Source organism: Carassius auratus, chromosome 15 (genome assembly GCF_003368295.1).
Source record: "Carassius auratus strain Wakin chromosome 15, ASM336829v1, whole genome shotgun sequence".
NCBI lineage: Eukaryota > Metazoa > Chordata > Actinopteri > Cypriniformes > Cyprinidae > Carassius > Carassius auratus.
Window position 1 is genome coordinate 4,474,437 of NC_039257.1, and position 14,470 is coordinate 4,488,906.

At 36.7% G+C, this 14,470-nt stretch overlaps 1 protein-coding gene across 4 annotated transcripts in view; it reads right to left on the reverse strand.

The window, feature by feature from the left end:
* LOC113114798 (protein furry homolog) overlaps nt 1-13,253 on the reverse strand; it is a 54,921-nt gene extending 41,668 nt beyond the window's left edge. Inside the window, exon 1 of one of the 4 annotated variants that reach the window (XM_026281827.1) lies at nt 12,744-13,253. In XM_026281827.1, coding sequence (XP_026137612.1) covers nt 12,744-12,903 — 160 coding nt within the window. In that variant the 5' untranslated portion in view covers nt 12,904-13,253. Of the gene's footprint in view, nt 1-4,684; nt 4,937-12,743 lie in introns of those variants that run through there. The other 3 variants (XM_026281828.1, XM_026281829.1, XM_026281830.1) reach the window with 3 other exon arrangements.
* Between the last annotated feature and the right edge of the window lie 1,217 nt (nt 13,254-14,470).

Genomic DNA, 14,470 nt, shown 5'->3' on the forward strand with positions numbered 1-14,470 from the left:
CAAAATTTTATAAAATTGATTTTTTAATAACAAATTGATAACATTATAAAGCTTTGTTATTTATAAACTAAAATTGTTTTTTATTATTATAATTATTTTATTATTATATTATTGATATAATTTCATTGCATTCTATGTGACTGCACATTAATTAGAATGCTGTACACTGCAGTTGGGAACAAAAAATCGTAATTTCATCAAACCATCTTAGATCGATATATTTCTTCAACAAAATAAACAGTCTGTTTTGCTATAATATGTTCTAAAGACCAATAAAAGCTTATGGGTAAGTCTGAAGCTCATCTTGCATTTGGTCAACAATGCTGTGTCACATTTTACTAATTCTGTTACTTAAACAGTTTGTTCGTTTACGAGTTTCATCATCATTCACTGACAGATTCTCATTCACTGCTCTTTCTCTCTCTCTCTTGTAGCACCTACCCAGACCTTTCATGAAGTTTACCATGCTGGCTTTATTCCAGCACATGACTGTGCTGCCCATAGTAGGCGAGCAGCATATGGGATCCAGTTTTCCAAACTTCACACGTCCTTATCAGTCCCTTCAGTGATAGCGAGACCTTCTCCCAATCGCCACTTGCCCCATACTGTAACGGTCCCAGTGCGAGTCGAAACAAAAGTCTGAAAATTAGGTGATAACAGATCCGCACGTGTGCTCGCCTCTTCTGAAAGCTCTCTATTGCACTGTATACGTTCACTGCCTCTTGAGACTGAAGGTCAGGCTGGAATATTTAGCAGAAGCCTGGCCAAATGTGCGGTACTGACATGCTAGTGGCATAGCAGCAGGGCTATATTTATCCCTGAGTACACACTATACGTCCTGATCTCCCCTCTGCCACTAACCAACAGTGTAAACATCATTCGACTGGGCACAGACTCACTCACTTTCACTCCCTTGTTTGCACATATGTAGAAACACAGACAGCGTAAAGTGAGATAAACTATCTAGCTTCTGAATTCCACCGACCAACTCCATTACACAATCTTCCCTTGGGAAAACTGCTATGGGTAGCAAATGAGAAGCAAACTAGGCTTGCAAAACTCAATAAAAATATTGCATAAACAAAACGCATTAACAGATCTCAAGCATTAAATGTCAATAAATAAAGACAAACAAACTATTTTCCTAATTTCCTTAAACAAATGTTTTATTTTATATACAGTATATATATATATATATATATATATATATATATATATATATATATATATATATATATATATATTTCCATGTACATATTTAGAATAATATAATTGATATTCTAAAAATATAGAATATTGTGAAAAAGTATTTTTTTGGTAACTTTCATATATATTCTAGATTCATTACATGTAAAGTAAAAAAATGTAAAGGATTTTTGTTTTAATTTTGATGATCAGAGCTTACAGCTCATGAATTAAACAATCCAATATCTAAAAATATTAGAATATTTCCTAAGATCAATCAAAAAAAATGATTTACAAACAAAAAATGCCCAGTTTTGTATGTTCATTTATGCACTAATGCCTAATACTAAAACCTAAACCCCTTATTAACTTTTGAATGGTAGTGAATACATAATATTGATGTGACTTGCTCTTCAGAATTAGTGTAATTCCAATTGAAATTTAGGGATTGTTTATGATTTTTATTTCTATTTTTAAGTAAAAAAATTTTTTTTGAAAAAAAAAAAAGTAGAAATTATGCTGACTGATAAATTCAAAAGAAGAAATAATCTTGAAACTAAAGATTCATTCAGAATCATTAAAAGTCACTTTATAGTAAATGAAAGTGATTATATCAGGCTGCTACAAAGTGACTGTCCTAAAATAAATAACCGACTAGCAAGAGAATACTTCAACAAGCACCTGTGGCTCAAGTACATAGAACACCCTAGATACCAGACAGCAACACTCCAATTAACACACTAGCATCATGGCGTTTTGCAGTTGTAAGCACTACTCTTATTTTCTTCAGAAAACCATTTTTACCACAGTAGTAGAGCTTCAGTGCCAGTCTGGATGATTACAGCAACCTAATGCACTACATGTGACTCTCAAACAAGAGATGGGCTCAGACAGAGCATTACATCAGCGCTCTGCAGAGGAGTCTCTGAGCATTGAGCTGCTCCCAACAGGGACAATACAAGACACAGAACAACGCCTCACTATTTCACACACACACACACACACACACACACACTGACATGGGACACACACATAAACACAGACTCTGACATATATTACACCACTTTTTTTCTTTCTAAAACAAATCCTGTTGTGTCCTCCCAACATTTTTCTTGCTCAGGGAGTGGACAACAAGCACGGGAAAAACATACATCTAACAAAATCGCCCATTGATGAAAATAATGTGGGCTTTTTACATCCACAGACCCCAACTGTGTACAAAAGCCCCCTGGGGATGACTGCCATAACTCTAAATAAATGGGACCAATAAATTCCCATCCATTTTCAGATGGTTATCAGACTGTTAGCACACAAAGCCCACTCATATCCCACTGGTTACTTTCATCAACAAACAAAAAATCTTAGTTCACAGCACAGCAAAGAATGGATATGGAATCTGCGACTGAAACTCAGAACCATGATGTACAATCCCAAACTATCGATGTTTCACACCAAAGTCCAGGGGTGTCTTGACTAACTTTGTGTCCTAAACAAGACACTGAAGACATAATCAATAAAAAATTTTTCAATATACAGAATAAGACTTTCAGGCCTTTCAAAGAATAAAAGGCATCCAGAGGTCACACATTGGACGCCCATGGGCATCCACACTTATAGGATACTATAACTCAAAGTAACAGGATCAGGTTGTGTAACTGCCCGAACACACTGTACCATTTGAAGAGAGTTGGCTATACTTGTGTCATAAAGGTCAGGAGGACAAACAACACAAAAAATAAAAAAAACTGAAAGAAGAGATATGTTTGCAGATATTTGAGAGACATGCGGATTATGACAGCTAAAAAACAAGGACATTTTTCCTGGATTTAGCCATTAGGCCTAAAGACACTCGCAGCTCTAAACCTCTGAGCCAGTGCTAAAAATATATTTGGTACACTGTGCAAAGCACATCTGATTTAGTGATAAGAACGTTTCACCCATTTACTCTGAGGCAGAGAGAGAGCTAGAGATTATGATTTGGTCTAAAACTGAGGATTAAAATATCAGGCTGAAACATTTAAAATGTATTGTTGTTTTTTTATTAATATTTGATATCACTCTAGCTTGAAAATTAGATATTTCGTAATTCATAAAAAAAAGATGTTATAATTAAAAAGTATTTGCCTCTGAATTACAGACATACAGGTCTGTAAAAACAACATAAAACTACTTGCAACAAACAGTATGAGGTATGAGAAAATATTTACAGTACATATGAAATGTACATATACAAACACTACCAGAGGAATTATTAAAAAATTTAAATCTCTTATTTTGACCAAGGCTGCATTTCTTAAATTATAAAATACAGTAAAAATAGTAAAATAGGGAAATATTATTAACATTTAAAATAACTGTTTTCTATTTCAATATTTATTCCTGCAATGCAAAGCTCAAATTTCAGTACTCGTTACTCCACTCTTCAGTGTCACGATCATTCTGAATTATTCTAATATTCTGATCTGGTGCATAAGAAACATTTCTATGTTGACAGTTTTTGATGCATGATATTTTTATGGAAACAGTTGAACTTTTTTTCTACAAAATTCTTTGATGATCAAAAGTTTAATCAGAGAACAGCATTTTATTTTATTTTTAAACATCATAAATATCTGTCCTTTCATTTTTAAACAATTTGAATGCATCCATGCTTAATAAAAGTATCAAAAAATGTGTTATAAGTAAATCTACAATGATTTCTTAAGGAGACACTTCTATGTTATCAGAAAACAGCACAGAATGCTCACGGCCACTCTTGCTGCAAGCTGATTGGCTGAGGGCTGACCATCCCTCACAGCTGATTGGTCAGCTAGGCTGGTGAGAACAGGCACCTGATGCACACTGCTCTAGGGAGCATACTGTGTACCAGAACATCAGGACAGGGATTACATTGCAAAATAGACAAAAATGTCAACAAGATCTTATAGAAGCAGTGTTGACATAACATAACATAACATTATAGACCCAGTTTTATTCACTGATGTCAAAGTTTAGCATCAAATGTAAATGTAAATTATGTTTGAAGATCTCCATCTTTATATACAATACTTATATACACAGCAAGCGTTAGAACACCCCCTTAAAATGATAATTCACCCATGTCATTCCAAACCTGTATAAATGTATTCATTTTTGCTAAACACAAAAGAATATATTTTGAAAAATGTTAGTAGGGCTCTATGTTGTTTTGGACTCCATAGTTCCTCAAGATATCTTCTGTGTTCCACAAATAGAAAGTTTGGAATGACGGAAGATGAATACACAATGTCCGAATTGTCATTCCTTTAAGCCTGACAGTAAAATAGAGATAGCGGTATATGCTATAAAGCTCATATTACACTGTCCTAATCCCCAGAATATTAAATAAACAAAAGAGGACAACAACACTGGAGCACGTGCACCAGAGCAACAAATTCGCCCTCTCACATGCAAATGAACTCTGGATGCATCCCGCCAGCCCTGGCTGTGATCCCGCGGCTCTGAGCGCCAAGATACTTACTGCTGCTCCAGGACTTCAGCAGGGACTTGATACTGATCTCAAAGAAACCCGAGTCCTGCTGGCTGGCCATATCTGCGAGTCGGTGAAGGATGCTGAGGTCCCGCACGTCTCCACCCCTGCCTGCAGCAGCGGCCGGGGCAGGCAGGTGGAATCGGCTGCTGTGGGAGAGTGATGCTAAACAGAGATGTTGCCACCACAGACTGAGTCAGAACAGAGCGCCACAGATCCGCTAAGCTCTCTCCCCTCCTCTATGTGTGTCCAACCCACCCTCCCCTCTCTCTCTCTCTCTCTCTCTCTCTAGGCAGGTTCACTTTAAATAACCCAGAGTCAGAAGCTGCAAGCAATGCTGAGAGAGCAGGGAGAAATCCTCTTAGCCCTGCGTGGTTAATTATAACCTCTGTTTGCTTGCATCCCAAGTGAGAGAGACTCTCCTGACTGTCCTCCTCGGCTTGAGCATGTGAGAATATATAGGAAATGGGCAACTGGTAATAGACTTCTTTTTTTTTAATGGTAGGCAGCTTATCTCTTATTTTTTCATTTAAAACCCAACAAATGTGTTTTTGTAAAATGTTTTTCTTTCTTTCAAGTTACATCCTACTTATAAAATAATATTCACTTGCAAATATATAAACTTTTTGTGGGCCACTGTATATTACAAAGCATTTGACTACTTTTTGTGTGGCACCAATGACCTTCCGTGACTCTTCATTTTCACACTCACTGTTGGTTTGGCCTTGAACCAGTGCTAAAGTCCCCATTCACCACAAGTGTCAGTCAAGTATGAAAAAATACAACTGGAAGGCGATTTTAACAGTAACATCAGTGCAAGCAGATTCTCACATGCTAGTTTCTTTTTTTTTTTTTTTTGCTGAGGGTCTAAATAGGAACTTCTACAAAGTCCAAAGCTCGCAAGAAGTCATTAAAGGTCAGCATAAATCCAAGTCCAATCAATGCAGCTGTAAACAAGATCGCTTGTGACATTTCTAGTAAGCAAAATTCTCCTTCACAAAGGCACTTTGTGAAATGCATACAGTATAATATAATGCTGCTGGTATGACTGGTGGTCCAATATAGCAATTCTGTATCATTACTGGGACTGGTTAGATCCTTTCAGATTTTGCATTGAGTTTTGTAACACACTGCTGATATGCTGGCAAGCACTGCACGTCCTGAGTCACTCCATAATCCCATCATGCCCCTCTCTATCCCGCCGATGTCAAGAACTTGCCCTTAATTACATAATGCTCACACTCTATTTATCAGGCCAGTTTAAAGTTGCCCACTTGTGTTCTTGGGGAAAACAGTCTACTGTATGTATTCTTACTATTACCAATATGAATCCACTAAATTTAAAAACAACAGTACTGTCTGCTTTAATACTACTAATAAAGACAATAAGATACAGATTGTTTTAAAAGGATACTCCACCCAAAAATAAACATTTTGTCAATAATCACCCCATGTCGTTCCAAACCTGTAAAATCTTCATTCGTCTTCAGAACAAAATGTAAGATATTTTTAATGAAAACTGGGAGGCGTTATGAAGTGACAAAAAATTATTTTTGTATGAGAAGAAAACAAAAATAACGACTTAATGACAAATTCAACAATTTGTCGCCTCTGTGTCACTCCATATAACTGTATCACCATTTTGGAGAATATGAGCCGAACGCAGACAGCTTACACTTTTCTGTGTCAGACGAACCACAAGGATACGTTTTCTATGTAAATTTATGCTTTGATTTGAAAGAAAACAGTGCATCCTTGTGGCTCGGCTGAAAAAGAAGAGTGTACACAGTTTGCATTCAGCAGGTATTTTTCAAAATGGGGCTACGATGATGTGGGGAGATACGAATTGTTGAATAAAGTCGTTATTTTTATTTTCTACACATACAAAAAGTATTCTCATAGCTTCATAACTTTATAGTTGACCCATTGATGGCAGATGGACTATTCTGACGATGCTTTTCATTACTGGTGGGCCGTTATCGGCATTAACGTGCTGGGTTAACGTGAGACTCTTATCGGGCGATAAAAAAAAATATCGCTGTTAATGTATTTTCAAAGCTGGGTTGGGAGCTGGCTCTATACTAGGCAAGCTATGATGACTTTCACCTTGATATTTTATATAACCGACTGACGGCCTACCTAAAAAGATGCTAAGGACAGTTGACGGGCCACTGCTGCGGATCGTCACGAAAGCTTATCTTTTTCACATGTTTTTAAGCCTTACCGCTTGTCTATTTAAACATTAAAGTATCCAAACACTGAACCAAGCTCTCTTCTGCAAAGAGAAAGGTGTCTCAAAACACTTGAACATCGAATTTGCTTATTTTTGCAAATACATACAAAATATGTCAACAAATATTTCAAAATCACAGTGAGATTAATCTAGATTAAAAAAATTAATCTATGCCCACCACTACTTTTCATCCTTTTCTGGACCTTGACAGTGTATTTTACTTGGCAGTCTATGGGACTGTCACAAGCCTCCCGGTTTTCATTTGAAATATCTTAAGTTGTGGTCTGAAGAAGAACAAAGCTTTTATGGGTTTGGAACGACATGGGGGTAAAGTAATTAATGACAATATTTTCATTTTGGGGTGGAGTATCCCTTTAACAGAAATATGTTAAGTACTTAAATATGCATGTGTTACTAAACAGTTTTAGCACAGTTTTAGCACAGCTTTTCTATTTATATTTCCATTTTCAAATACCCCAGACAGTCATGCATGCCAACAGTACCACATGTTTTCGTGTGACCAATTTACAACTAGAATTTGCCTACAGGGGAAACTGGATTCTCTTCTTCCCTGTTTGTGTTTATCTTTCAAAAAAATAAAACAATTGATACAGTGGTTATAGTGAAAAAAATGACATACTAGTAACATAACCAACACAAATCACACCCGGTGACGATATGAGTTTGGACGTGGCACAGCAAGGGGCTCTCAGACAGACTATTACATAATATCCTGGCTGAACTATCGCTCAACCACTTTCAACCAGACCATTATCACGACACAGAGCAAATGGTGGTCTTGTTGAGTTTTGGAAATGTCCAAAAACTTCCTGACGTAAAAATCTTAAAGGGCACAAGCCATTACAACTCATAGCTGGAAGCACTGTATTGGAAAATGGCTCGTCAATAACTCAAATAGAGCTTAAGTGAATCAAATCACTAAAAATATATATAATTATGATTCTGGGACTTCCAAAATATTTCACAGCCTTCAAACAATATAAATGTTTCCCATCACATTTGCAGGTCTTCTCTTTGAGATAATGTAAATATTTAGTCTTATGCCATCTGTGGGAGTGGGAGCAGGTTGTTCTGCAGGTTGAGTCCCATTAAGAGCCTATTAAAAGCATTTTCAAGCTCTGATGAAGTGATGGAATCTGAAGCATGTCTCACTGATGCAGGCGTCACTGTGGATATCAGTACCAGCTCTGCACTCCTCTTTTTCTGCTTGTCCTCCCTGTGCTGATTTTCCCTCTCTCCACCCTCTGGCCCCTCTTTCTCCCCTTACATCCTTACCCTATACTCCTTTTCAGACTCTTTCAAGGCTAACACACACAGGGCTCAAGTAACATTTGTATTGTCTCTCTTCAATTTAAGCTGCCTCTGAGCCTCCTAATTTACATTAAACTGTTTATCACATTAAACAAGCAGGATAGATACCGTGGGGTCCAAGAAGTCTTATATACCACTAGGGAAAATGTTTTGATTTAATGACAGCAGATCTAACAAGAATCCAGTGGTATAATGAAGAAAAACTTCTGATCGTCTGCATAAAGTTCACATGATCATTATCACATTTAACTAATGACTTAGAAATGGTGGAGAATGTTGAATTGTTATGTATACTTTCATACAAACATTTGGGGTCAATAAGATTTTTTTTATAATATAAAAAGATTATACAAAATATATAATATATATAATATAAAAGATTATTTTTATTTAATAATGATGCCTTATGTTATTTAAAAATGACAGCAAATATATTTATAAATTCACAAAACATTTCAGTTTCAAATAAATGTTGTTCTTTCAAACTTCTATCCATTAAATACTAATAAAAAAGGTGTATTGCTACAAATTTCTACAAATACTATTAAAGAAGCACAGCTGTTTTCAACAATAATAGTAATAAGAAAAAAATTTGATCACCAAATTAGTATACAGTAGGGGTGTAACGGTATGCAAAAATTACGGTTCGGTACGTACCTCGGTTTTAAAGTCACGGTTCTGTTCATTTTCGGTACAGTAAGGGAAAGAAATGCAAACATTAAACTGCAGGTTGTTTATTACTATAAACTTTTTTGTTTGTTTTTGTTTACACTTTTTTAAAATACTTTTTAATAATATATATATTAAATAAAAAATGAATAAGAAATAAAATACTGCTGCAAAGTTCTCCACTAAATAAAATACTCTCAGTCTCAAACCAATATCATATAATAAAATGCAGCCGATGAGAGCTGCGTTTGAATTACAATCGTTTTTTTCCTAGTTGTAGTGATGTTCGCATGATGCCTTTTGAAAACATCAGGCCGGTGACACACTAGCATATTGCACCTGTCAAACATAGTTTATTTTGCCGTCAATACTGTTGATGGTGTCCTTTATCAGGAGGCTTTATATTTATGCTCAACATGAAGTATAGATATTGTTGTTGTGAAGGTCTGTTGGCGGCCTCCCTCTATGTCACCTACAGTAGCAGCAGCGTGCCATCGCCGCGTCAGGCACGATTCTGGTGTGTGAAGACACAGAAAACGCGAGGCAGCTGCCACGCAACAGGTACGCAGCAGAAACGCACGCTCACTCCACGCAGCCAGTGTGTCACCGGCCTTAGAATCAGCTGCAGGGCGAGATTTGTGCTGAACGTGGAGACTTCTGCCACTTAATATGTTCGTTTGGAAACACGAAAATGTACCTATGTTCCGCATACAAAATATTGCTTTTGTACCGTACCGAAGCCCTGTACCGAAACGGTCCGGTACGAATACACGTACCGTTACACCCCTATTATACAGTATACCAGATCAGGATCATGTAACAGTGAAGAAATTAAAATTTTCTAATTTCAGCTTTACCATCACAGGAATAAATCACATTTTAAACTAGATAGTAAAGTTTGTAGGCAAACTTTGAATTGGCTTGAAAAAGCCTAGCCAAAAAGTTTTAAATAGTTTTAAATGCTTAAAGTTTGATGGTTTTCAGATTTAACTAATTTGAAGTTGTTTTAAAGTTTTAAAGGCAATACAATTTATCAGAAAGATATATAGATAAATAGATATTAAATAGTTAACTAGCATGTCATTAGCATGATTAGCAAGTAACTAGCATGTTGTTAACAAGTTGGTTACATTATTAGCAAGTTAATTGGCATGTCGCTAGCATGTTTCAGACATGATTAGCAAGTGACTAACATGTTGCTAGCATGATTATCAAGTGATAAGCATGTTGCTAGCATGACTAGCATGATTAGCAAGTGACTAACATGTCACTTACATGTTTTATGGCATGACTAACAAGAGACTAGGCTTTTTCTAGAATGATTATTAAGTGGCTAGCCTGTTGCTAGCATAACTAGCAAATCACTAGCATGTCGTTAGCATGATTAGCAAGTCACTAGCATGTTGGTAACAAGTTTCTAGCATTTTGTTAACATTATTTACAGGCAGTGTTGTGGGTAACGCGTTACAAAGTAACGCGTTAGAGTACTCTAATTACTTTTTTCCTGAAATGTGTAACTTAACGCGTTAGTTTCGTGCGTAAGTAATCAGTAACTTCGTTATTTTTTTTAAAAAGTAATCCGTTATTTTAAGGAAAGGAAAATCCCGACTGCAGCCTGCTTTTTGTCAGACAGTAGTCCTAGGTTTACTGTGCCATCTGCGGATGTATCAGCGGAGCCGAAGCTCTGTGATCGTAAAGTCAATGGCTGTGATGCGTCTGTGCCCTGCGCCTGACCCTGTGTGTAGGGTTTTTTTTTTTTTCGAACTCCCGGCAAGATAGCAGAGAGGACAGCGTTTGGTTTATGGAAGTACGCACATTATTTTCAATTTGTCAACGAAAAAGAAATCGACTGTCGGACAAACGTTTCGAAAATCTGCTTCTGCTATGTTTTAATCACTACTTTGAAGAGTAAATATAAGAGGACTGTGTTACAGCGAATTTAGGCTCGTGACTGTGAGTGACACTTTAATAATAATTAGTTCGGCTATTAAGCGATTTGTCATTTGCTTGTGTGGCAGTGAAGGTTTTAATTCGGTTTGTTATCATTTTTGTTTGACAGGCAGCTGTTAATTTCTGTTAGATCGTTGGCTGGCTGGTTGTTCATCATTTCTAAATGGATTTAAATCTGCAAGCCTGTTTAAGGTTGTGTTTACAAGTAAGCATACTTGTACTTTGATAACTGCATTATTTAAAGTTAAAGAAAAATCAGGAGTTATCTTGTGGTGCTCATAATATACAGTAGCCTAGGCTACCCGGGCTGGATAGGTGCGAATTTTGATTAATAATATGTTCTGTCATAATAAATAAATAAAACGCCATGTGGAATAGCCTATTGCTGACTGTCTTTCCTGTTATTGTTATCCTGCAGTGTTAATTTAGTCGGATGACTGACGTTATTCATTGTCGGGAGTCACGACTTCTAGGTGCATTTAAAGGGGCCAGGGGCTATGTCTGTCGTATGTGAGCCGCTGCAAACGGCTTTTAATTTTTGGTAACGCATGAGTACTCTAACGCGTTACTTTTATGAATAGGTAACGCTGTATCATAACTGATTACTTTTAATTGATGGTAACGTTGTAACTTAACTAACTACCTTCCAAAGTAACTATACCCAACACTGTTTACAGGTGACTAGCATGTTTCCAGCATGACTAGCAAGTCACTAGCATGTTGCTAGGATGTTTAATAAGTGACTAGCATGTTGCTAGCATGACTAGCAAGTTCCTAGCATGATTAGCAAGTCATTAACATGATTAACAAGTCACTATCATGTCACTAGCATGATTAGAAAGTGATTAGCATGTCGCAAGCATGTTTCCAGCATGATTAGCAAGTGACTAGCATGTTCTTAGCATGATTAACAAGTGACTAGCATGTCACTAACATGTTGTTAGTATTATTAGCAAGTGACTAGCATGTCATTAGCATGATTAACAAGTGGCTAGCACGTCACTAGCATGTTTCTAGCATGATTAGCAAGTGACTAGCATGTCACTAACATGTTGTTAACATGATTAGCAAGTGTCTAGCATGTCATTAGCATTAATAGCATGTTTGCTAAATTGACTACCAAGTGACTAGCATGACATTAGCAGGATTAACAAGTAACTAGCATGTCGCTAGCATGATTCCAGCATTAGTAAAAGACTAGCATGTTACTAGCATGTTGCTAACATGATTAACAAACTACTAGCATTGTTGTTGGCATGTTTCTACGCTAATCCAGCTAAAACCAGTTGATTCATAAAAAAAAAATAAAAAATAAAAAAAAAACACCAGCATTTAAATAGGATTTCAGTAAATTGGCTTTTTCAAGCCAACTTAAATACATTCAAATGAAATATAGTTGTTTTCATTTATAATCATATTTCACAATATTATTGTATTTTTGTTTAGATAAATGCAGCTAAATGCAGACTTCACTCAAAAATATGAAAAATAAAGAAATAAATAAATAAATGTTACCAACCCAAATCTTACATAGCCAATCAGCTCTTAATTCTTAATTTAAGAAATGATCTGCATTTCCTCACATTTCAGCACACCGCTATGGAAGTTTTCACTGCATGCGTTCTGTTGGCTCATACAAACTGAAAGCAAACAATCTATTTTAACAAGCATGACGCCACGTTCTTGACGTATACAAATAAATATCTATCAACATTCAGGCATGTCACACATGGCTGACAGAAAAACTTATGAAGTTAGTCTTCTGACCACCCTAACAAAGCAACTTCTCAATTTCCTCCAATCTCTAATCTCACAGCAGACAGTGACAACAAACAAACACCCTGTATTTCACCAATCAGCACCTACATGTCAGAATAGTGGGCCTTTTCCTGGTCCGGATCTTCTTGAACATCCCACGGAAGTCGCCGCTCAGCCTCAGGTCTTCAGGTAAGCTGGCCATGCTCTCTGATTCAGTCCCATCACTCTCCTGATGCTGCTCCTTGCAGCCACGCTCACTGTACGACATCTCCAGTTGGCCAGACGCCCGCTCCCTGTCAGGCTTTCCACAGCGGTGACATTCAACTTGCAGTTTTCAGTTTGTCTGCTATTCTTTTTCTGCTCTTCCTCTCTCTTTTCCTTCTCACAGAAGGCTGAGTCTTGATCCCAGGCTGTTTCTTATAACAGTATGTGCATGGGTGTGTGTGTGTGTGTGTGTGGGGAGATGCAGCCAGATAGGAGCCCTGCTCTGCGCTGCAAGTGTGTTTTAACCCCCTCGCACTTTTCAAAGCAGTTCAGCCAGTTACAGTACAACGTATGAGAACAGGCAGGTGTAGTATTACCGTGCCGCCCCAGTGACAAAATAAGAGAGGAAAAGGAAGACGGAAAAAGAACAAGAAAGAGAAGTACAGTAGGAAACGCTGCAGTGGGCAGATCTCTTCAACAGATCTCACAAACAAGCCCTTCCGGCAGTCTAAGTCATTATGTGCTCATCCTGTGAAAGTTCAGAGGGTGGGATTCCCTGAAGATAATGCAGAGCCTTGCACGTCTCGTGTTTGTGGAGAGGGATTCCTACACTTAGAATTACAAGACTCTGGTGTGGATTGTCCTTATTCAGTTACTAAGAGAAAAGCTGGAGACAGACTGTGTAATGGGAATTGTTGCATCATGGGTGTAAACCCTCAGAGATTAATGAGCAACCCCTGTGAAAAAAGTACACTCTTACCTTCTGAAGCTCAGTTGTAGTTAGAAATAGCACCAGAAACAGTCCACACCTATGTGAACAGATTTTTCCACTGTTACCCTACATGAGAAATACAAACCCACTTTGTGTGCACTTATAGGCGTTTTCTGTTTTAAAAGTAAGTTTGTTTTGCCAGCTAGTACACTGAAGAATGGATATACTGTGTGGCACAACAAGAAAAATACAATTAGTGTTTTTGCCCGGATCTGGCTCAGTCACACTTTGTGATGTTGCATAATACACTAGAGTTAATTTCTGCTATTCAAATGTAAAGCGAAGAAAAAAGATAAAAAGTTCAGCTTGTGTACCTCATGGAAAACCACAATATCACTTAAGTAATTAAATTACAACTATGAAGGAGGGTTAGTGTTTTTGGTGAAGAGTAAAGCACTTTTGAGGACATGATGTGGTCTTCATGGATTTTGTTTCAGGACAGATCCAAAGATGTTGTTAGTAAATTTTACAATTTTTAATGAAAGTTAGAGCAATTTTACACCACCAGCTAGATTTTAATAAATAAATAAAAGTATCTTCATGCTCACCAAGGATGAATTTATTTAATCAAAAATAATATTGTGAAATAATAATAAACTTTAAAATAACTCTTTTCTACTTACTCCAGTCTTCAGTGTCACATGATCCTTTAGATATCATACTAATATGCTGATTTGGTGCTCAAAATAATTATATTATGTATATATAATTGACAATGTTAAACAATAGCGCTGCTTAAAATATAGGAAAATGCAATAGATTTTTTCCCCGTGTTTTTCAGTATTCTTTGATTAATAGAAAGTTGAAAAACAATATGTACTTGAAATAGAAATCATCTGTAACATTGTAAATATCTTTA